This window comes from Notolepis coatsorum (genome assembly GCF_963971535.1).
Source record: "Notolepis coatsorum genome assembly, chromosome: 17".
NCBI lineage: Eukaryota > Metazoa > Chordata > Actinopteri > Aulopiformes > Paralepididae > Notolepis > Notolepis coatsorum.
In genome coordinates, this window is record NC_140181.1 from 20,799,362 (window position 1) to 20,822,425 (window position 23,064).

The window sequence follows — 23,064 nt, forward strand, 5'->3', positions numbered from 1 at the left end:
GAAGAGTGAACTCTGAACGCGCATAGATATCTATATATATATGTGAGCGAGTGAGTGTCGGGTGGGAGGTGCTTCCTGGTTATAGAGTAAACTCTGAACGCGTCACGGGGTGGGAGGTGCTTCCTGGTTGTAGCTGTCCAGGTTAAAGAGGCAGTGTCTAGTTTACTGTGATTCATATAGAATATCTCTCTCTCTCTCTCGCTCTCTCTCTGATTGATTGAAAACTTTATTAACAGATTGCAGAATGGGTACAATACAGTACAGCTCAATACACACAAGGGGATGCAGACCAGAGAAAGACTTTTGTCTTGTTTACATCAGGGTCCCCCATTTGTGTCATTCTATCATGTATTGTTGGTCGTAGTAAAGTAGTGTATCATTCTGTCATGTATTGTTGGTAGTAGTGTATCATTCTGTCATAGTGTTGGTGGTAGTAGTAGTGTATCATTCTGTGATGTATTGTTGGTAGTAGTTGTTGTAGTAGTAGTAGTAGTAGTAGTAGTAGTAGTAGTAGTGTATCATTCTGTCAGTGTTGGTGGTAGTAGTAGTAGTAGTGTATCATTCTGTCATGTTTGTTGGTAGTAGTGTATCATTCTGTCATGTATTGTTGCTAGTAGTAGACTAGTAGTGTATCATTCTGTCATGTATTGTTGCTAGTAGTGTATCATTCTGTCATGTATTGTTAGTAGTAGTAGTGTATCATAATGTGTTTCACTATTAAACATATATGATCATGAAGATCCGCTTACGAACATATTTGATGAGTCCGGTTCCACCACACATGCCTATTCCACGTTTTGAGAGTTAATTATATGATTCCAACTCCAAAGATGTGTGGATTTTAGACATGTCTGCAAAATGTTGCACACACACACATACATACATATATACATACATACATACATACACTGTCACCTGACATAAGGACGTTTGCTACCAACTTCATTGTAGGGGCAACAAATATAATACAGGCTATAATGTGGACAGTTGGACAATTTTATTGCATCACATTAAGCTGGCGTTAGGTTTGTCCTATCAAACGGTTAGAGAAAGCTAAGGGTAGGATTACTTAACATCAGTATGTACAGTACAGGGACACGGTTAAGGAAACATTCAGCTCTGTACACAATGAGACGAGGAACAAACGCTTGTGGGAAAACAATGGTGCCGATTGTTGTTGAAATCACTCAACATTACAAAGTGTTCTTCTCTCCACTTCACTTCTCAAATAGATGTACAATATGTGACAAAAAAGGTATTTTAAATAGCAGTAGTGTCAGAATCGTATGACAGTTCGATGTGAATTTGATAACTGTTTTTGACTCGAGAATAAAACAAAGTAAAAAAAAATGATATGCAGTAAAAAATATCACTTTTCCGTGAATTAGTAAAAAAGAAATAAAAAATCGCCTGAAGCTTTTACATAAAGCAATATATACAATGATGTTAAATGTTTTAAACAGCGCTTGCACTTGTACATCACCCCAAGCTTCCCCTCAACTGTCTTTAACAATAACTGTACAGAACACTCAATTATACTCTTACCACAAAAGGACATAATGTTTTTGTTTGTTTGTTTTAATTAAGATTCAGTTCTTCTGAACCAGGAAAAGCTATTTCATCATATGTATTATTCAGTGAATATATGGTGATGTTTTAGGTCTTTGCAAATAGATAACCAGTCAACAAGACATTACAATAAATAAATAAATACAATAAAAAAAAGAAGAAGAAAACGAACAGAATTATCACAAATTTGGAATAAGAAATAAAATGCAAAAGCAACAGCGGGACAGGTAATTTGACCAGTGACGATTTGAGCTATTGAATATCTTCAGGTGAACATAAGAGTGTGGAACACAAATTGAAATACATCGATATACACAGTTGCATATACTGCATCTCTGAAATGTTACATCGACTACTGTACGTTTTCATACACATTAACTGTCCACCAACATTCGGGATACTTGAGTATTTTGTCTGTGATGACGCATGGAAATGCCACATCCTGCCTGTCTACAGTAGCCTGGGTGACCTCGTGTCCCCACCATGAGAAACCCATGATCGGTGGGATATGTTGACGGGATATTGAGGCATGTAAACACCTTATCCTATTTATTGTTGGATTCGTATAAGTTATGGTCCGATTAGGCTCGGTTTCCAATAATCAACAATATTCTGTTTTCTCATGCAGGCTAATGGTGACTGGAATATGAAGGGGCATATCAACGCCATATTTTGTCTTAAGACCTTGAAGCACCAATCCGTAATGTTTTTGACCATATTAATGTGGAGTCTAGTCGCATACATTCATCTGTAGGTCATTTTACATTGAACATGACCAACATAAACACACTTTTTTACAGACACAAAAGCCAGTGAATACAATACAAACAATTATTTAGCCACGGTCTGCTGTTATTCCTTATGCTGTATCAACTAGAGAATGAAAACATGTTATTTTTGGTGGTGTTGAGGTGAACCATTTGTTGTTTGGGCATTTAACCAAGATCTTTAGAAGAAAAGGTCTGCGGAAATCCTTCCACCTTCTTACTTCTTACACATTGGTGACTAACTCTTTGTCATAATAGAAACCTCGTCCTTAACCAGGAAATTAGTTGGTATCCAATAATGACTCCAATGAAGACTCCTACCATCTTTACAGGTTGTGGAAACCGGTCAGTCCACAGTCCACCAGAGATGACTGCAATATTCAGAAAGTCTAATCTTGCCAGCAGTAGGGTCAGGATGAGGCATTGCAACACTGAACAACACACACCAGGTCAGCTTCATCCTGATGAACACACAAAACTGGTCCAGGTGGCCAAATCAGGCCAATAGTAACTGGAGGAAATGTCTCCAGGTTTAGCTACAAGATCATCTTTGCATTTTGACTTGCAATGGAACGACTGTGGCTATGTACAGTATAAGAATGATAATGACAAGAGGCTTTTTACCCAATCCAATTATGTAAAAAAAAAAAAACTCACCTTTATGTTTTAGGCATTAGGACGGAGTTTAAATGCTGTTGTTAAAGGGGCACTTCACCAAAAAAACAATGCTGATTTATTTTGCACAATCCCACACACATCCAAAAACTAAAAGTTTTGCACACATTAATTTAGTTACTGAGAGTAAATTAGTTTGAATATGGCCACCAGTGATGACATTGAATCATTGTGTTGTGTTAATTACAGCTCAATGAAACAATAAGGTAGCAGTCCCTATAAGACAAGGTGTTGCTATCATTTCACAGAGCTGCCCCTTTAAGAGACAATGTCAAACTGGGTCGTACGATAAACGTAACTGGTTTTCAATTGATAGAAAATGTACAAAGCATCGTTTTGTTGGCAACCTCCACATAACAATGAATGGCAGTATAGATAGCGAGAGCACCTGCTACTGTACTCTTGTATATCCTCATCAAATCCTGTTTTGTGAGGACTGAAAACACTTTACAAAGCGTCCCCTTCCGTGTCAGACGCACAAAGCTGAATTCGTCATTTATTGCCAACGACTGCCGATATGAAGCTAGAGAAATAGAAACACATGAAGCTTCTACTGATGCTTTAATGAAGATTCTACTGATGCTTTAATACAGCTTCTACTGAGTCTTTAATGAACCTTCTACTGATGTGTTAATGAAGCTTCTACTGATGCTTTAATGAAGATTCTACTGATGCTTTAATACAGCTTCTACTGAGTCTTTAATGAACCTTCTACTGATGCGTTAATGAAGCTTCTACTGATGCTTTAATGAAGATTCTACTGATGCTTTAATACAGCTTCTACTGAGTCTTTAATGAAGCTTCTACTGAGTCTTTAATGAAGCTTCTACTGATGCTTTAATGCTCCAAAAGAAACGCCACACGTTGTCCAGTAAAAACGACAGTGACTCTGAAAATAAGACTTGGGAGAGAAATGGATAACTTCCGGCTGAACGCTACTACTACTACAAACATTATGCAGTTCTTCACAGTGCTTTCAGAGAGCGTATGAGTTCTGTGGTTGACCCGGTCCTGTGAAGTATTTTCACCATTTGTTTGAAATAATAACAGATTTCACAGACTGGGTTCCTATCTGGCTCCACCCATTCCGTCCCTATGCATAGTGTTCATATTTACAGTGCGATAAGTCCAATGGCATGTTAAAAGCATTTTACACATTTCCAAAGTAGTATTAATTAAAGGCAAAGGTTCAAGACTCAAAAAGAACAGTTTTTAAAAGTTAACCAAATGCAATCCCACATCATTAGACCACTCAAATCGCTTGATAAATCAGGACCAATTGAATGTGTGAAAACCATTCTATAGTTAAATATGGAACCTGTAGCAAGTAACGGGTCAAAATACTTCTGGACCCACGGCAACCAAACAATCCATGACATTGGATCATCTGTCCTCTTCCTCAGAGTAAGACTTTGACAAGAGAGGGTGGAGACTCCCCGCATCGCCTTCTCTCCTTCTTCCTCCCTCTCCTTCCTCCTCCCTCTCTCCTTCCTCCTCCCTCTCTCCATCCATAACTCCAGCAGCAAACAAGAGTCATACAGCAAGCAGTGACTAATAATGTCTTTCATTTTATCCTTTTTTTTTCGTCTTCTCTTTTCTCTCCAATCACCATCCATCATCGTCCCATCCTTCCGGCTGAAGGCCATGTAAGAGTAGCAGTGAATGTGTCAAGGGAATGTTCTGCGCAGGTTCTTCAAAGAGCATTTCTTTCTAATTCCACAGAGATACATCCCAAAATGGGCTAAAAGACTTTGAATATCTTCATATCCATATATCCTTTATGTCCCGACATATGAAACACGAGGAAAGGGTATTCCTGTGTTGAAAAGGAGATCCTTTGTGTCATTGTTTCTCCCGTACCGTTTCCTCCGCCTCCCTCAGGGTAGCCTCTGTTTTTCTCCCAACTTCAGGGCCAGGTGCACATTTAGAATTTGATTCCACAAAGATACAGCCATGGGGAACAAACACGTCTTTACACGAGTAACCCCTCTCGACAAAATGGCTACAGTAAGTAGGGACTGGTAATGTCTTTCATTGGTCTCCATCAGTCCGTCCATTGTTGCATCCGTCCCTCAGCCGAAGACAAATCGGTTTGATGGTTAACTTGGCATTTCCTGCGGTAAGACAGTCTGTCACAATGTGTAGAAAATCACACAAATTTAAGTTCCTTTCCCGCCGAAGACATCGATTTTCCGTTTGTCCAAATAATTCCTTCCCCAATTTGTCCTCCCGAGAAATGTCCTCTCGACTCTCCCTTCGGTAAGCCGGTCTGTCACAATGACAGGAACATCGCAAAGGAATCGCAAACCGAGTTGCTCTCATTCCACCCCAAAGCTCTCCTTTCACGGCTTCGTCCTCCAGAGAAGATTCCCCTTCTCCCTCCTAGAATCGAGGCCCATCCCTCTCTGTCCTGCCAATGGTCAAATCCATAAGGTCATTGGGGTCATAGGTCGGTGACCTTATTCTCTACTGCGGCAGCGATCTGCTGAAGCCGGTAGCCCAGTTGCATCTTCTGTGCCGTGGCATCTTCCTCCAGGGCGGTGATGATCTATGCAGAGAGGATCAGACAGTTACTCAGTGAAAACAGTTGAAAGAAAAACTGTAAAAACAAACAAACGCCGATTTCCATGACAATATCAAACATTCTATGGCGGCAGCCTTATCTTATGGTCTACCAGCCAAATTACCTGTCATGAAGGCTGATTTTAAATGGGAGTTGAATAGAGGCTTTGCACCTTGTTTGTGTAGTTCCGTTTATTCCAACGTGTCATTCCTTTAAGAACAAAGACTATGTGCCTTTTTTATAGCCTTTGATTGATTGATTGATTGAAAACTTTATTAACAGATTGCAGAATGGGTACAATACAGTACAGCTCAATACACACAATTGTTAAGGGGATGCAGACCAGAGAAAGACTTTCGTCTTGTTTACATCAGGGTCCCCCATTTTCAATTAATCAGGACATATATGACATACATGACATACAGATAGACAGTACTGCTACATCTATACATTTATGACATACCAGATTTGCAAATACAGTACTGTTTGTGATACAAAAAGAGTCCAGAAAAGGGAGTATATACATTTGAGGTAAAAACTGTACATTGGAGGAGGTTGGGTGGGGTTGGGTAGGAGGGGTGGGGGGGGAACACTGTACAACTGTACAAGCAAAACTGTACATTGGAATATTGACAACCATACAACCTTCTGCATGTTGGAGAATAAGAATACGTACCTGATCATAGTACTTGTTGATGTACTTGTACAGCTCATGTAGGGCCACTAGGTAGTTGACTTCTCCAGCATAATTCTACATTGGGAGGGGGTACATGTTAAAAAATGCAGCTCAAACATGGGTTTAAACGTATTAGGCTTTGTTCACGTGGTCACCTCAGAACTGTTGCTGCATGCAAATACTCCCATGCAGTGCGAATTGTGTAGCCTTGTTTGTCATTTTATACGACTGGCATGTGATTGGTTACTAGCAGCGTGAAGAGGTGAAATGGTATCAGGAGCTGACAAATAACGTGGGTCTATTTTCTAAAATAATTGTTACATTTTATTATAAAATTTTTTTTTGCACATTTTGCACACTGTAAGAAAATGTAATTACCCATACAGTCCTGTCATTGTAATTGTATCTGGACAGGGCTTTAGGTACCAAATAAGTTGTACACCTGAAGTATAGTATTTAACATCTTTGACCATGTTTGTAACCTAGAAGTCAAAAGGAAAAGAGAGTTGGTATGTTACCCGAGAGAGTTCTGCTAGAGCGGAGTTCATTTCCTGGTCACTCGCTGAGATAGTCTGACGAATGTCAGCATAGTACCTACAGAGAGGGAGGGGGAGAGAGGGGGGGGGGGTAAAAGGAGAAAGAAGCAGAGAAAAAGAGAGGAAAGAGGGAAAGATAGAGGGAGAAAGAGTCAAGAAAGAGAGAGAAACAGAACAATGTTAAAAGTGTTGAAAGAATTGAGTACCTCAGACGAAGAACCATACTGTATAACGCTGTTTTAAGTTTTCTGAGCTACAATGTTTGCAAACATTATTATCTAAAGATGGGAAGTTAGAGTGTTGTGTTCACTCATAGTTAAAGACAGTAGAGGTTGAGTACTTTATTATCTAAAGATGGGAAGTTAGAGTGTTGTGTTCATTCATAGTTAAAGACAGTAGAGGTACTTTATTTTCTAAAGATGGTGAGTTAGAGTGTTGTGTTCACTCATAGTTAAAGACAGTAGAGGTTGAGTACTTTATTATCTAAAGATGGGAAGTTAGAGTGTTGTGTTCATTCATAGTTAAAGACAGTAGAGGTTGAGTACTTTATTTTCTAAAGATGGTGAGTTAGAGTGTTGTGTTCACTCATAGTTAAAAACAGTAGAGGTTGAGTACTTTATTATCTAAAGATGGTATGTTCGAGTTGTGTTCGTTCACAGTTGAAGACAGTAGAGGTTGAGTACTTTATTATCTAAAGATAATAAAGTTCATTCCGTTGGCATCATTCAAGCCCCCCCCCCCCCCCCTTGGTTGTGTCTCCAGAATCCACCATTTTCATTGTTGTGTATTAGTCATATATCAATTGTACAATATATAATTTTCTTTCACCTCATTTGTTGTTGGCATTGGTTTATTTTTCCTTTGGTTAATTTATCCCAGGTTACAACACAGTCATATTTTATGTTAGTTACTTACTGGGGTTGTAAACACTCGTCCTCATTCTCGAAACGGACATACGTAAAACTGACCAAGGATTCCCTTCATAACTCGATTTACATACTTATTCGGCATTCTCGAAGGGCTTGGTATTGTAAATTCTTTGTAGGATTTATGTAGGATTTACGTACTCGAAAAGGCAGTCGTAAGTCGGACAGACCAGTGTGCGCCCGTGGTTTCAACAGCTTTCTCTGGGACAAGTCATTGGGGATTGCCGATACTACAGACATCCGTGGAATAAAATAATTATAATGATAATTAATACAATATTTGTATAATTAATAATTACATTTTGCATTTATAGTCCTGACTCAATGAGGCATTGTGAGCATTACACACACACACACGCAAACTAAATAAATAAGAACTAAACCGATCGCTGCGGATATAGCTAATGTACTATATAGTGGACTATACTGTATTAATATGCCATATACTGCCTTCTTCTCTATGATATAATTTATTGTTGGTTTGATATTCCTTCCATTGCTAAACGAAATAAATGCGTTAGTGACACACACACACACACACACACACACACACACACACACACACACACACACACACACACACACACACACACACACACACACACACACACACACACACACACACACACACACACACACACACACACACACACACACACACACACACATGCTGCTGTATATATATATGTGCGAAATTAATCGTTCCAGCAGTAGGCCTCTATTATTCTAATGAATTGTTTTATTAGGTATTATAGTAGTACTGTACATCCTACTGTAGAACATGACATATTAGCATGATATCTCATTGTAATGTCAATACTGAAAGACTGCGTGATTGGCTCTTGACAAGCCAGTATTGACATTACAATGAGATGTCATGCTAAATATGTCATGCCAATATCACTTTGATATGACAGACATCCGTGGAATTAAATAATTGTAATGATAATAAATACGACACTATTTGTATCATTAACAATTATGTTTTACATTTATAGCCATGACTCAGCAACCATGTCAGAAAATAAACAAATAAATAAAAACGAAACCGATCGCCGCGGATATAGTTATAGTAGAATATACTATTAATATTCCATATACCGTCTTGTTATTCTTATATTATTTATTGTTGGTTTTATTTATTTATTACATTGATTGCACATCTAAGAGCCAGTGTAGAAACGGCTTGATTGTACTTACATCTGCACTCTGGTTGGATGCCAAACTTATTTTCGTTTTATTGTACTTGTGCTGTATGAAGACGATACATTTGAATCTAATCTAATCTCATGTTGGAAGATTATATAAAAGATTATCATTTGGAGTCGCAAATCGCTGTCGCGCTATGGAGCGTGCGCGTGTGTGTACAGTATCAGCTGCTGCATTGTTAATGAACTATAGATTTATGTGGAATTCGATAATCTATTCTTAGTCTATTCCAGTATATCATGCGATTGGGTTATTAAGATGCAGCAGACCTGTGAGCCAGGCAGCTTAGTGAAGATACTGTACTGTACATACGCTTGTCAAGAGCCAATCGTGCAGTGGAAGGTTAATTATTGACATTACAATGAGATGTCATGCTAATATGTCATGTTCTACAGTAGGACATACTACTTTAATACCTAATAAAACAAGTCATTAGAATAATAGAGGCCTACTGCTGGAACAATTCATTTCGCACATATATATATATATACATATACAGAATCTAATCTAATCTCATTTTGGGAGATTATATAAAATATTATTATGGAGTCACAAATCGCTGTCGCGCTATGGAGCGTGCACGTCTATGTGTGTGTGTGTGTGCTCTCGTGCTGTATTGTACTTGTGCTGTATGGTGACAATACATTTGAATCTAATCGAATCTCATTTTGGGCGATTATATAAAATATTATTATCATCTGGATTCGCAAATCGCTGTTGCGCTATGGAGCACGCGCGCATGTGTGTGTGTGCTCTCGTGCTGTATTGTACTTGTGCTGTATGGTGACAATACATTTGAATCTAATATAATCTCCGTTTGAGAACAGTGGCAAATGCTTCTGTTGAATAGCATGGTGGATGGCAATGCCAAACCTCGCCTTATAAGGAGCTGGCGGGGTGCGTCTGTATGCAAAATCATTCGACGAGAACGCGCATTTCAGTTTAAGAATGAATGACGTATTTCATTCAACGGAGCACACCTGCGAACGTTTTACCAAGATATTTACCAAGGCACTTACAAACACGTTCGAGAATGAGGACCACTGTTCCTTGAACATTATTTTAGGTTGTTGAGTCTGAAAACAAGATCAAATCAGTTGCTAAGCATGTCGTTATTATGCAGTGCTTTCTCTTTATCCCCACCCCTCCCCTCTATGCTGTCAGTGTTTTATACCCAGGGTCAGTGGGGCCACAGGCTGACATATCCACCCCTCCATGCTACCAGAGTGTTTTATACCCAGAGTCAGTGAGGCCACAGGCTGACATATCCACCCCTCCATCCTCCCCTGAGTGTTTTATACCCAGGGTCAGTGGGGCCACAGGCTGACATATCCACCCCTCCATCCTCCCCTGAGTGTTTTATACCCAGAGTCAGTGGGGCCACAGGCTGACATATCCACCCCTCCATCCTCCACTGAGTGTTTTATACCCAGAGTCAGTGGGGCCACAGGCTGACATATCCACCCCTCCATCCTCCCCTGAGTGTTTTATACCCAGAGTCAGTGGGGCCACAGGCTGACATATCCACCCCTCCCCTCCATGCTTCCGGGAGTGTTTTATACCCAGAGTCAGTGGGGCCACAGGCTGACATATCCACCCCTCCCCTCCATGCTACCAGAGTGTTTTATACCCAGAGTCAGTGGGGCCACAGGCTGACATATCCACCCCTCCCCTCCATGCTACCAGAGTGTTTTATACCCAGAGTCAGTGGGGCCACAGGCTGACATATCCACCCAGAGTCAGTGACATATCCACCGCTCCACTCTAGTGTTTTATACCCAGAGTCAGTGGGGCCACAGGTATATCCTCACCTCTCCACCATGTGTTTATAGCGCGGGATGTCTCTGGCATACAGCAACTTGTTGATAGGAGAGTCCTACAGAGGGAACACAGATAATCAAACATGAGACAGAAGCACAGCCTGTGTTTGTTAATAACTATGGGTCTCTGGAGTGTCCTTACATGACATGTGTAGTAACGTGTTTACTGGGTCTACAGTATATTTATCATATCCCTGAGTGAAAATGTTTAAAAAAAGAAAAACTGATATCCAGATACGTGAGAGACCCATCAATGGACTTACGAACGCCCCCCCCCAACATGATTTTCCATGTGGTCATTCAACAGATTTTTAATGAATCGCTGAACAATGTATTTTTACGGTGTGGGGAAACCTGTGTACTCAGAGGAAACCCACGCAGACACATGGAGTTATTAGGCTTACTAGGCTGAGGCCAAGGAAGTTATTAGGCTTACTAGGCAGAGGCTAAGGAAGTTATTAGGCTTACTAGGCTGAGGCCAAGGAAGTTATTAGGCTTACTAGGCAGAGGCTAAGGAAGTTATTAGGCTTACTAGGCTGAGGCCAAGGAAGTTATTAGACTTACTAGGCAGAGGCTAAGGAAGTTATTAGGCTTACTAGGCAGAGGCTAAGGAAGTTATTAGGCTTACTAGGCTGAGGCCAAGGAAGTTATTAGACTTACTAGGCAGAGGCTAAGGAAGTTATTAGGCTTACTAGGCTTCAGCCAAAGGGAGATACTAGGCTTACTAGGCTTCAGGCCAAGGGAGATATTAGACTTACTAGGCTTCAGGCCAAGGAAGTTATTAGACTTACTAGGCTTCAGGCCAAGGACGTTATTAGACTTACTAGGCTTCAGGCCAAGGACGTTATTAGACTTACTAGGCTTCAGGCCAAGGGAGATATTAGGCTTCAGGCTACTCTGCTACAGTGGTCCCCCCCTAGATGTGACGGTGAAACTGTCTCACCCGTCCCAGTTTGTGGTCAGCGATGGTGCAGGAGTCCATGAAGGTCTGAGCGATGACGGACAGCACCGCGTCCACGTGGTCCGACGCCTGGACGTCGAAGATGAACTGGGGGTTCTTCAGCACGTTGATCCAGAACCTCAGTGGCAAACTGGCCGGGAAGATAACAACAAGACAACACATTATGTGGAACGATTATTAGAATTTGAATGTCAGTGATGATGAACTGGCAAGGACAACGAGGAAATAGCACATTTGGAAGGGTAATTATTATTAGGGATGCACGGTCATAAATTGACCATATTGATATCGGCCAGTATCTGTGATTCTTTCATATGTATATCGGGATCAGTCCGATAAGCAAAACTGGGCAGAAACATATAAAAAAAAAAAAGAATCTAATAATAATAATATCTTAAATTTATATAGCGCCTTTCAGGAGACCCAAGGCGCTTAACAGCTAAGGGAGGGGGACAGGGAACAACGTAAAAACAAAATATTAATCAAAAGGAAAGAAAAGAAAGAAAAAGGGGAAATCAGGCAGTCATTTACAAATTTGGTGAAAAGGTGGGTTTTGAGTTGGGATTTGAAGGAGTGCAGGGATGTGGCACTACGGATGTTTGGAGGGAGTGAGTTCCAGAGGGTGGGTGCGGCCACAGAGAAGGCTCTGGGCCCAACAGTCCGCATGTTGGTGGTGGGGATGGAGAGGAGACCGGAGTCAGAGGACCGCAGCCTCCGGGGCGGAATGTGGGGATGGAGGAGGTCCGATAGGTACCGGGGGGCAAGGGAGTGAAGGGCTTTGTAGGTGATGAGGAGGATCTTGAAATTGATGCGGGACTTGACTGGAAGCCAGTGGAGGTGGATGAGGGTGGGGGTGATGTGGTGCCAGGACTTGGTGCGGGTGAGAACCCTGGCAGCAGAATTTTGGACATATTGTAGCCTGTTCAGGGCATTACTGGGTAGCCCTAACTAACCTTATTGTCATGCACTTGTCCTAATATACTAACCTACACTGTAGCACTCAACACTTTGATGAACATTGTTACTCAAGCTGATAGATTTGTCCTGATGACTTGTCGTACAGAACTTGTATGTCGCTTTGGATAAAAGCGTCAGCTAAATGACTAAATGTAAAATGTAAATGTAAATGTAATGTTACTTGTATGTGACAATGACCCAGTTTAGGATTGAACGTTGTTTCAGTATGTATAGTATAGTATATAGTATAAATAGTATACACAAATTTTGATTAGAAATTAGTTTTATTTATACAGATCATATCGACATTGGTAATATTGGCCATAAGATAAATGTTAATATCGGTTATAGGTACTGGCCAAATCTTTCATATCGGTGCATCCTTTGTAATTATGCTTTGTTGGCCAATATGTATGGTATTTAGCTAAATAAATGCCCTCCTCCCAACCAATCAGTGTTCAACAGGGCCACTGTATGAATGATCTAAGTTACTGTACCAGGATACATGAATACAACAAAGAACATGAAAATGCCAGACTAACGATATACCATGATTTGCAGTACAAATGTGAAGTTAGGATTTCAATAAAATTCCATCAAATGCAGTATATCATAAATGTTTTACTACTACATGGATTGCACTTTGAGGACCCCACAGTGACCCCACAGTGACCCCACATGTAGACAAGGCCAGGGACCGCCTTGTCTCAGGGACTCCCATCTGAGAAGACGTTTCATTATTAGATGTAGGATGAAGTCTGTCTACTCTACTCAATAGTGAGGTAACAATGGAGAAAGTGAAATGGATCAAAATAGTCTCCGCTATACAGTATTCTCTCATTGGGCTTAATTTCTAGTGAATTAAATAGTAAAATGTAACTATTCCATGTTTTTTCTGTGGGGGGGGGGGGGGGGGGGGGGGGGCTGGTAGGCTCCCTCCTCGAGGACCCTTGGGGGTTGCCAGACCACAGCTACATGATGTATCTGCAGGATCCCCGTGTGGTGCTCTCTTCCCTGTTACCTGTTGGTTTTCCAGATGTGGATGGTCTCCGGGTCTGTTACCTGTTGGTTTTCCAGATGTGGATGGTCTCCGGGTCTGTTACCTGTTGGTTTTCCAGATGTGGATGGTCTCCGGGTCTGTTACCTGTTGGTTTTCCAGATGTGGATGGTCTCTGGGTCTGTTACCTGTTGGTTTTCCAGATGTGGATGGTCTCCGGGTCTGTTACCTGTTGGTTTTCCAGATGTGGATGGTCTCCGGGTCTGTTACCTGTTGGTTTTCCAGATGTGGATGGTCTCCGGGTCTGTTACCTGTTGGTTTTCCAGATGTGGATGGTCTCTGGGTCTGTTACCTGTTGGTTTTCCAGATGTGGATGGTCTCCGGGTCTGTTACCTGTTGGTTTTCCAGATGTGGATGGTCTCCGGGTCTGTTACCTGTTGGTTTTCCAGATGTGGATGGTCTCTGCCTGGGTCTGTTACCTGTTGGTTTTCCAGATGTGGATGGTCTCCGGGTCTGTTACCTGTTGGTTTTCCAGATGTGGATGGTCTCCGGGTCTGTTACCTGTTGGTTTTCCAGATGTGGATGGTCTCTGGGTCTGTTACCTGTTGGTTTTCCAGATGTGGATGGTCTCCGGGTCTGTGATGTTGTGCTTCAGAGCCTGTTCATCCAACATGTCAAAGAAGTACTTGACAGCCAGGGGCACCGGCCGACTGGTGCTTAGGATCACTGTGAACAGGTCGTCTACAAACTTCTGTAGCGTCCCCTGAAAGACAACAGAGGACGAGAAAGGGACAGAGAGAGATGGAGAGAGAGAGAGAGAGGGAGAAATGTAAGTAATTGAAATTATTTGAAGCATAGCTAATTGCTATGTGCAGTGGTGGGAGAGGTTCACAAATCTGTACTCTAGTTAGTAGAACTAACCTGATAGAATTATGGACACGCTCAAAAAATATACATCTGTTGAAAACTGACATTGTATTGAAGATGTGCTGCTGTCACCCCCATGCTGTCACCAATCATCAAGCTATCCCTACAGCATGGGCTTCATTAGGAACAACATGTCCCAAGTAATCTCATGGACCCATATCATTACTGGTATCGGATATCAAGCCAATACTGGGCTTAAACAGAGAATTGTCACCGGAGAAAAAAAAAAAAGAGAGAATCTGAAAAGAAAAGAGAATCTGAGAAAAGCAACTAGATTTTCTGAATATTTTGGCACATATCCTTGTCTTTCATGGCAAGAAAGTTGATAGACAGATTTATTTGACAACAAAAGATGCAGGGAATACGGCAGGGAATACGGCGGTCACGGACATACTTATTCAACCTGTCCCTCTCCTTGAGTCTCCTGCTTCAAATCAGCCCACATTGTGCCAGTACCAAAAAAGAGCAAGGTAACGAGCCTCAATGACTGGCACCCAGTTGCTCTCATCCCCATACTGAGTAAATGCTTTGAGAAGCACATCAAGACACTGCTCAACAATAACCTACCGCTCAGCCTGGACAAACGCCAATATACGCCTACAGACAAAACAGATCCATAGAAGATGCAATAGCCACAACACTACATGAGGCCACCACCCACCTGGAGAAGGCGGGGAACTATGTGAGGATGCTGTTTGTGGACTACAGCTCAGCGTTCAACACCATAGTCCCCGCCAGACTCGACACCAAGCTCAGGGAACTAGGAGTGAACCCCAGTCTGTGTGACTGGATCCTGGACTTCCTTTAGGATCAACGCCAGGTGGTAAGGATGGGCCCTCACACCTCCGCCCCCCTGACTCAACACTGGAGCCCCCCAGGGCTGTGTCCTGAGCCCTCTCCTCTACTCACTGTACACCTATGACTGCGTAGCCACGCACAGCTCCAACACGGTGATTAAATTTGCCGATGACACCACAGTGATAGGCCGAATCACCAAAAGTGACGAAAACGGCCTACAGGAGAGATGTTGACAACCTGGCAAAGTGGTGCCAGGAGAACAACCTCTCTCTCAATGTGGACAAAACCAAAGAGCTGGTCATAGACTACAGGAGAAAGGGAGAGAAGCTGGACCCCATTACCATTGACGGGGCTGCAGTGGAGAGAGTCAGCCGTTTTAAGTTCCTCGGTGTTCACATCACCGACAAACTCACCTGGGATGTTCACACAAATCATGTGGTAAAGAAGGCCCAACAACACCTCTACCACCTTAGGAGGCTGAAGAATATCCACACTGTCTCCTACCGTACCTTCATAGACAGCAGCCGTGTGAGGTAGATCTCAGGGATGGCCTTGGCCCTCTCTCCTCCTCGCTCCCTCACGCTGCCCCTCCTGTGCTTGGGGAGTTCAGACTCCTCGCTGGCCTTCACCAGGTGCCACAGCCTTACGCCTCCCTCCTCTCCATCATCCAGCATAGGGGTCTCTGGCAAGAGAGACACACAAATAGTGTTTTTTGGGGGGAAGGACGACGGGATGGGTTAAGCGCAGACAAGTATCGCATCGGCGATCCTAAAAAGACAATGCATGCGTGTGTGTTCCGGTGTGTGTGTGTTAAAAACGAACCACTGTGTGTGCCGCTAAAACATTGAGTGTCGTTGCATGCCGAATAAAGACCTCTGCGACAGGTCCTGCATTATTATTATGTGTTTCTGACTTAGCCTAAAATCAACAACATAAATATATTTTAGACTACAATTGATTGAGGTCAATTGAGGAAAAGATTTACCCCAATTTGGAAAATTATGATTTTTGCGTCAGTGTTACATTAGGGTTAGGTTTAGGTTAAGGTTAGTGTTAGGTTAAGGTTAGGATTAGGTTATGGTTAGGTTAGGTTAGAGTTAGGCATATATCGGTAGTTGTTATGGTTAAGGGTAGGGTTAGCGGTTAGGGAATGAATGCAAAGTAAACGTGCGTGTGTATGTACATGTACATGTGTATGTGCCATGTGTGTGTCAGAAGCAAACTTGCAGACAATGGTCCTCATTCTCGAACATGTTCGTAAGTACCTTTGTAAATATCTTTGTCAAAAGTTTGTACTAACACATTTACAAAAATCCTCAGGATTCCTGAATGCGTGAAACAGTCTCCATAAGTGGCCAAAATCATCGCAGCTGGGTTCACATGAATTAAAAACTTAAACTTAAACTCACATTCTTAAACTGGAAGCGCGTTCTCGTAGACCCTGAATTTGCATACAGAAACACCCGCCAGCTCCTTATAAGGTGAGGGCCGTGTGCAAAACGTAAGCGAGAGGCCCAGCATTGCGTCTGCTCTGTGCTGACCCCGGTATTCAACAGGTAGCGTGGAAGCGATTTGCGACTGATCCAAATTAGATTAGATTCAAATATATTGTCATCATACAGCACAATAGTATGTACATGTAAGTACAATACAACATCCAACCTGTTTATTGCACAATGTTGTTTATTGTTATTGGATTCCATTATATGTTGTACTACTGTATTGCACATCGTTGCGGGCAAGACCACCCGCATTTCATTGTATACTTGTATGCCGTGACAAATAAAACTATTGACTTGACTTGAGTGCAAATGAAACAGTAAAGTGCAATAGTAACATACAATGCACAGGTGATGAAACTGGTAAAGGGCTTCATTTGGGATAAATAGTTGGTGATTGCATTCAAGTCGATTCTACAGACATCCTCGAAATTAAATAATTATAATAAAGATAAATACGACAATATTTGTATCATTAACAATTACGTTTAGCATTTATAGTCATGACTCAATGAGGCATTGTGAGCATTACACACACACACACACACACTAACTAAATAAATAGGAACTAAAACCAATTGCGAGGATATAGTGGAATAGACTAAGAATAGATTAACGAATTCCATATAAATCTATAGCGTATTAACTATGCAGCAGCTCTATTGTGACGATACTGTACACACACACACACACACACACACACACTGTATATGTGCAAAATGAATCATTCCAGCAAAGTAGGCCTATATAATATTATCTTAATGACTTGTTTTATTAGGTATTATAGTAGTCCTACTGTAGAAGATGACATATTTTTTTTTGTGTAATGCATGGGAGGTGACGCTGCCTTCACCACTTCCTGTATTTTGCTGTGCAGGCGCCCAGACCTGACCTGTAGGAGTCGCTGTCCACAACGCCAGATTACCACCCACGACTTCCCTCCCGCTAACTCAGCCAAACGAGTTAGTATGCCGGCTGGCCCAAGCCAGAGGCAATGCTGACACCTGGATTCGAGACCGGAGTCTCTCGCATTGGTGACGAGCGCAATCTCCGCTGCGCCACCCAGCCGCCCTAGAGAACATGACATCTTAGCGTGACATTGATTGATTGATTGATTGATTGATTGAACATTTTATTAACAGATTGCAGAATGGGTACAATACAGTACGGCTCAATACACACTTATTGTTAAGGGGATGCAGACCAGAGAAAGACCTTTGTCTTGTTTACATCAGGGTCCCCCATTTTCAATTCATCATAACATTTATGACATACACGACATACAGTACTGTTTATTTACAGACAGTTTCTAAAAGAATATATACATTTGAGGGGGAAGAAACTGTACATTGGACGGGGTTTGGACATTTACCAAGGCCAGTTTTGAATTGCAGTCTCCCGTAGGTGCTCTTTGAGAGCGGTTTTGAAGGTGGGTAGGGATTCAATTTTTTTTACATCTAATTTAGTAGTGTCAATACTGAATGACTGCGTACTGTTGCACGCTGTTGCTGGAACGATTCATTACACACGTATACAGTACGTGTGTGTGAGTGTGTGTGTGTGTGCGTGCGCGCACTCTGAGCCTGCCACACCAAGCCATTTCTCCATGCATGTATTTATTTCTAAGCAATAGAAATAAATGTTACAATTGTATTGTACTTGTGCTGTATGATGACAATACATTTGAATCTAATCAAATTTTTATCAGTTGCGAATTGCTTTCACGCTACGGAGCGCATGCGTGTGTGTGTACAGTGTGTACTTGTATGTACAGTATCCTCACAATACAGCTGCTGCATGTTAATAAGCTATAGATTTATATGGAATTTGTTAATCTATTCTTAGTCTATTCCACTATATCCGGTTTAGTTCTTATTTATTTATTTATTTTCATGTTTCATTTATTTTCATGACTATAAATGTAAAACATAATTGTTAATGATACAAATATTGTTGTATTTATTATCATTATAATTATTTAATTCCATGGATGTCTGTAGAATCTAAGTGACGGCAATCCCCAAGGACTTCTCCCAAAGAAAGCTGTTATAAACTCGGGTGCACGCCAATACATCGAGACATGGTCGTATTTTTTATCATTCGAATTATTTAATTACGTGGATGTCTGTAGAATCGAAGTGACGGCAATCCCCAAGGACTTCTCCCAAAGAAAGCTGTTAAAAACACGGGCGCACACCGATCTGTCCGACTCACGGCTGCCTTTTCGAGTTCGTAAATCCTACATAAACCCTACAACGAATTTACAATAAAAAGCCGTTCGAGAATGCCGAAGAAGTTCGTAAAAAAGAGTTACAAAGGAAGTCCTTGGTAACTTTCACGTATGTCCATTCGAGAATGAGGACCAATCTTGTTCTCGGTTAGAGGAAACATACAATGAGACAGTGCCACCTACTGTTCATCTCTGTCATAGACACAGTAAAACCAATGGATCAGGGGTGCCCAACCTTTTTTGAACCAAGATCTACTTTTTAATTTACCACCTAGACGAGAGCTACCAGCCAAAATTGTATATTGTAAGCCGTCATTTGAGGCTTTATAAAAGCAGCATAATGAACACAAATCTGTCAGTGCCGAGTCCGACCTCATCTTAAATAACAAACAGCATTGCTTGTTGTAGTTAACAAGGAGAGGCAGAGTTGATTTTGCAAAAAAAAAATCGAATTTTATTAATCGAGATCTACTTGAAATCAGCCCGTGATCTACCTGTCGATCGCGATCGACTGGTTGGGCACCATTCTACAGTATCGCAGTGAACACATTCAGTTCTACTCTACCACACAATTCGAGAAAGAACACTTTCACGCTGCGACTTTCTGCCACGCAAATGGAGGATGCAAGATGATAGATGCATCAGACATTGTTGGAGCCATATTGCTTATTATTTAAATGTTTTCTTTTTGACCATCATGTGTTGATATTTAGATTTAAACTTATTCTATATTCTATATTGTGTATATGTTTATAATGAAACAGAATAATTTTGGTCATTTGGAATGATTGCTCCCCCTATTGGTATGGAAATGGTAGGCCTAATGGTTAGCTGATTAATGATAATTATCAGGTGGTAATTATCAGGTGTTAAAGTGGATGTCTACCCGGGATTAACACAACATTATGCATACTTTGACAATAAATAAAATAATAATTTGTTCTTACTTGCTTGCCTGGGTAAAAAAGGTTAAATAAATGTAAAAAAAAATAAAAAAAATTGAAAACCGATACAGATATTTTCCGATATCACATTTTTATGCCAATATCGGCCGATAATATCGGTGTCCCTAGTTATTATTGATGTTGATGTTGTGTTGTTTGATGAAAATTGAAAATAAAAAGAATGCGCTGTAAGAACACTCACTCTCTCCAGGCATGTAGTCGTGGCTGTCGTGGTGGTGGAGTTTGGTGCTCCTGGGGACCAGAGCGACCGTCGCTCCATCTGGTACCTGCACAACGGAAAGGAGTGTCCTTCAGGTTAACTCAGTGTGATTGAACAGCGGGGACCTATTGGCTTTGAGTCGGGGGTTCAGGACATCAGCAAAACCAGAGCGGACGCTAACATGTTACTTTTAAGTCGAGCAATGACTTCAGCAACCTGTTTTTAGTTCCAAACTGTTTTATTTCCCCAGTGGAATCGTGTTTCATTTGGACCAAACGTGACGATTTCCTCGTCCTATTTCTGCTCTCATAGGCCAGTAAAAGGCCACATCCGTTTACCTCGCCAGGCATTCATGTCCATGTGTGTTTGTGTACAGTTTCTGTGTGTGTGTGTGTACAGATGTGTGGAGTTGTATTTACCAGATAATAATAATGACAAAAATTAACCACAAAAATCACAGCGTATATATTTAACTCTATAAGTAAATGTATATATATATATATAACCAAGCTGGTGAGAGTCAAATATACACTGTGATTCAACAAAATTGTAGCCACTGTAAAGAGGTGTGTGTGCCTGTATGACCTTGTAGTGCTGAAGTGTGTTGAGTCGCTTCCAGGACCCTTGTACCACTGATGTCAGGTCCTCATCCGACAGTATCAGGTGACCTGCCACTCCTGCACGCCACTCTGGAGAGAAAACACACCGCCCATCACATCTCAGTCGGTGTACTACATGTAGTAATGTACATGTAATAATATACTGGTGATTATCACCCATTGTCCATCTGTGTTATCGTGTCATGTTTCTTTTTCTTCAATATCATGAATTCAGTTCTGTCGTCTACATTTGTGGGGAAATAAAAGTTAATATTAAGTCCGATTTGTCACAAAATAATTTCTGAAATATTTGGGAAGGTTATTTGAAAACTACAGTTTCAGTTTGATACTTTATCACACTTCCCATTACCACACAGTCCACTTCAAATGGATTATGTGACATTGTATTTTCCATCGTTATTGGGGGGGGGGGGGTTGTTTTGTATATCATGAGTTTTCTTTTCCCCTCAATATCTCCCAGCTCTGGTCAGGATCCGATGACTGACATCCCATGTGCCCAAGCGCCTGAAGTGTCCACAGTAAGTCCTTCTAAGTGAAGGTCATGGTGGATTCTTTTGTTCCACTGTTCTATGGTATTTCACAAGGCAGGATTACAGTCAGTCAACTTTTCAAAAATAGAATTGAGTAACTTGTGATATTCTGTTCATCATTAACAATAATCAATAATTAACATCAACATCACTGAACCCAATATGTGAGTTTAGTTTTACAGATTCAAATCCACAATATCAATATATATTTGAATCAAATGCTTATGTTTAATCCACCCTAAAATAGAATTCACACATTATCTCTATAATACCGTACAGCTCAGGTTCAACCGGTGAATATGAACAATATCATTTGTGCTGAGCTAGGCTACAGTAGCTCGCAGCCGGATAGCTTTCTACTGAACGCACAGAGAGGAAATCGGTATCTATCTTCTTGTCTGACTCTGGAGAAGACGAATTTCCAACGCGTTTGGTTCCTCCGCCTTCTTGTCTCCTCGCATCTCTTCCTGGTTTCCCTGTGACGTTTCACTGAGGAATCAAGGAGGGGGATGCAAGGAAGAAACACGAGCACACATCTATAAACCTTTGGAATGGACCCGTGGACTGACCGAGGTTCAGGGAGTCTGAGTGCGGCCTCTGGGAGAACGACGTCCCCTTCCAGGTTTGTTCCAGAAGCTTCTCCTTCACCTGAGTGATGGTGTCACAGTCCAGCACCTTGCCTGGCACTGACGGGGTGGTGGCACCGCCCGCCCCTACAGCTGGCGTCAGGACGTTCAGGGTCTGAGAGAGGGAGTAGGGAGAGCGAGAGTTGCACTACTGACTGTGTGTTTTCATTCATACGTTTGTTGTACACCAAAAAGGAAGAGTGTCTTTTTCTGCTAATAGAACGAATATCTCCAAAAAGTCCGCTTATCAAAACTTTTTGATTTTCAGATTGGTGACGTGCATTTTTATAACCATAAAAATAGAATTCCACTGAATAATACCATGCAGTCCAGTCGCCATCTATCTGAAATCAAGCTTTTTTTTTTTTTTTAATCTTTTTCCCCCTCCATTTTTCCTCCGATTTTCTCCCATCCCAATGTTAGTCGTATGCCAATTCCCAATCCCCTTCCTGGTCGCTGCGCACTTACCCCCCACAGTCAGATCATCTGGGAGAGTGGAGGCTATCACGTGCTTCCTCCGACACACGTCCAGCCAATCAACCGCTTCTTTTCACCTGGCAGCGCGGATCCTCCCTGAGAGGGCGTAGCGTGTGGGAGGACCACACTACCCCACTCAGGTCCTATCCGCGCTTAGCAGGCGCCCCGACCGAACTGTAGGAGTCGCTGTTTACAACGACCCGGACCCACCCCGCCAGCTTCTCCCACCCTCTAATACAGCCAATTGTATTAGTGTGAACGGCCAGCCAAGCTGGTGACAACCCCGGAGCTGTGAGCTGGACTCGAACAGGCGAATCCAGCTCACAGCTCCGGGGTTGGTGACGAACGCAATCTCCGCTACGCCACCTAACCGCTCGAAATCAAGCTTGTTTTAATCCATTAGAAATACAAGGCTTTCCTCCGACACTAGAGCTACTGAGTGTGTGTGTGTGTGTGTGTGTGTGTGTGTGTGTGTGTGTGTGTGTGTGTGTGTGTGTGTGTGTGTGTGTGTGTGTGTGTGTTAGGGCTGTCTCCGAA

General features: G+C 41.8%; 1 protein-coding gene across 1 annotated transcript in view; it reads right to left on the minus strand.

The window, feature by feature from the left end:
- Positions 1-5,454: 5,454 nt before the first annotated feature.
- plxnb1a (plexin b1a) overlaps positions 5,455-23,064 on the minus strand; it is a gene marked incomplete at both ends in the record, with an annotated part of 119,870 nt that continues 102,260 nt past the window's right edge. Inside the window, 10 exons of the mRNA XM_084333370.1 lie at positions 5,455-5,559; positions 6,251-6,325; positions 6,769-6,844; positions 10,733-10,797; positions 11,685-11,832; positions 14,259-14,419; positions 15,891-16,063; positions 20,257-20,341; positions 20,860-20,963; positions 21,994-22,165. Coding sequence (XP_084189496.1) covers positions 5,455-5,559; positions 6,251-6,325; positions 6,769-6,844; positions 10,733-10,797; positions 11,685-11,832; positions 14,259-14,419; positions 15,891-16,063; positions 20,257-20,341; positions 20,860-20,963; positions 21,994-22,165 — 1,164 coding nt within the window. The remainder of the gene's footprint in view (positions 5,560-6,250; positions 6,326-6,768; positions 6,845-10,732; positions 10,798-11,684; positions 11,833-14,258; positions 14,420-15,890; positions 16,064-20,256; positions 20,342-20,859; positions 20,964-21,993; positions 22,166-23,064) is intronic.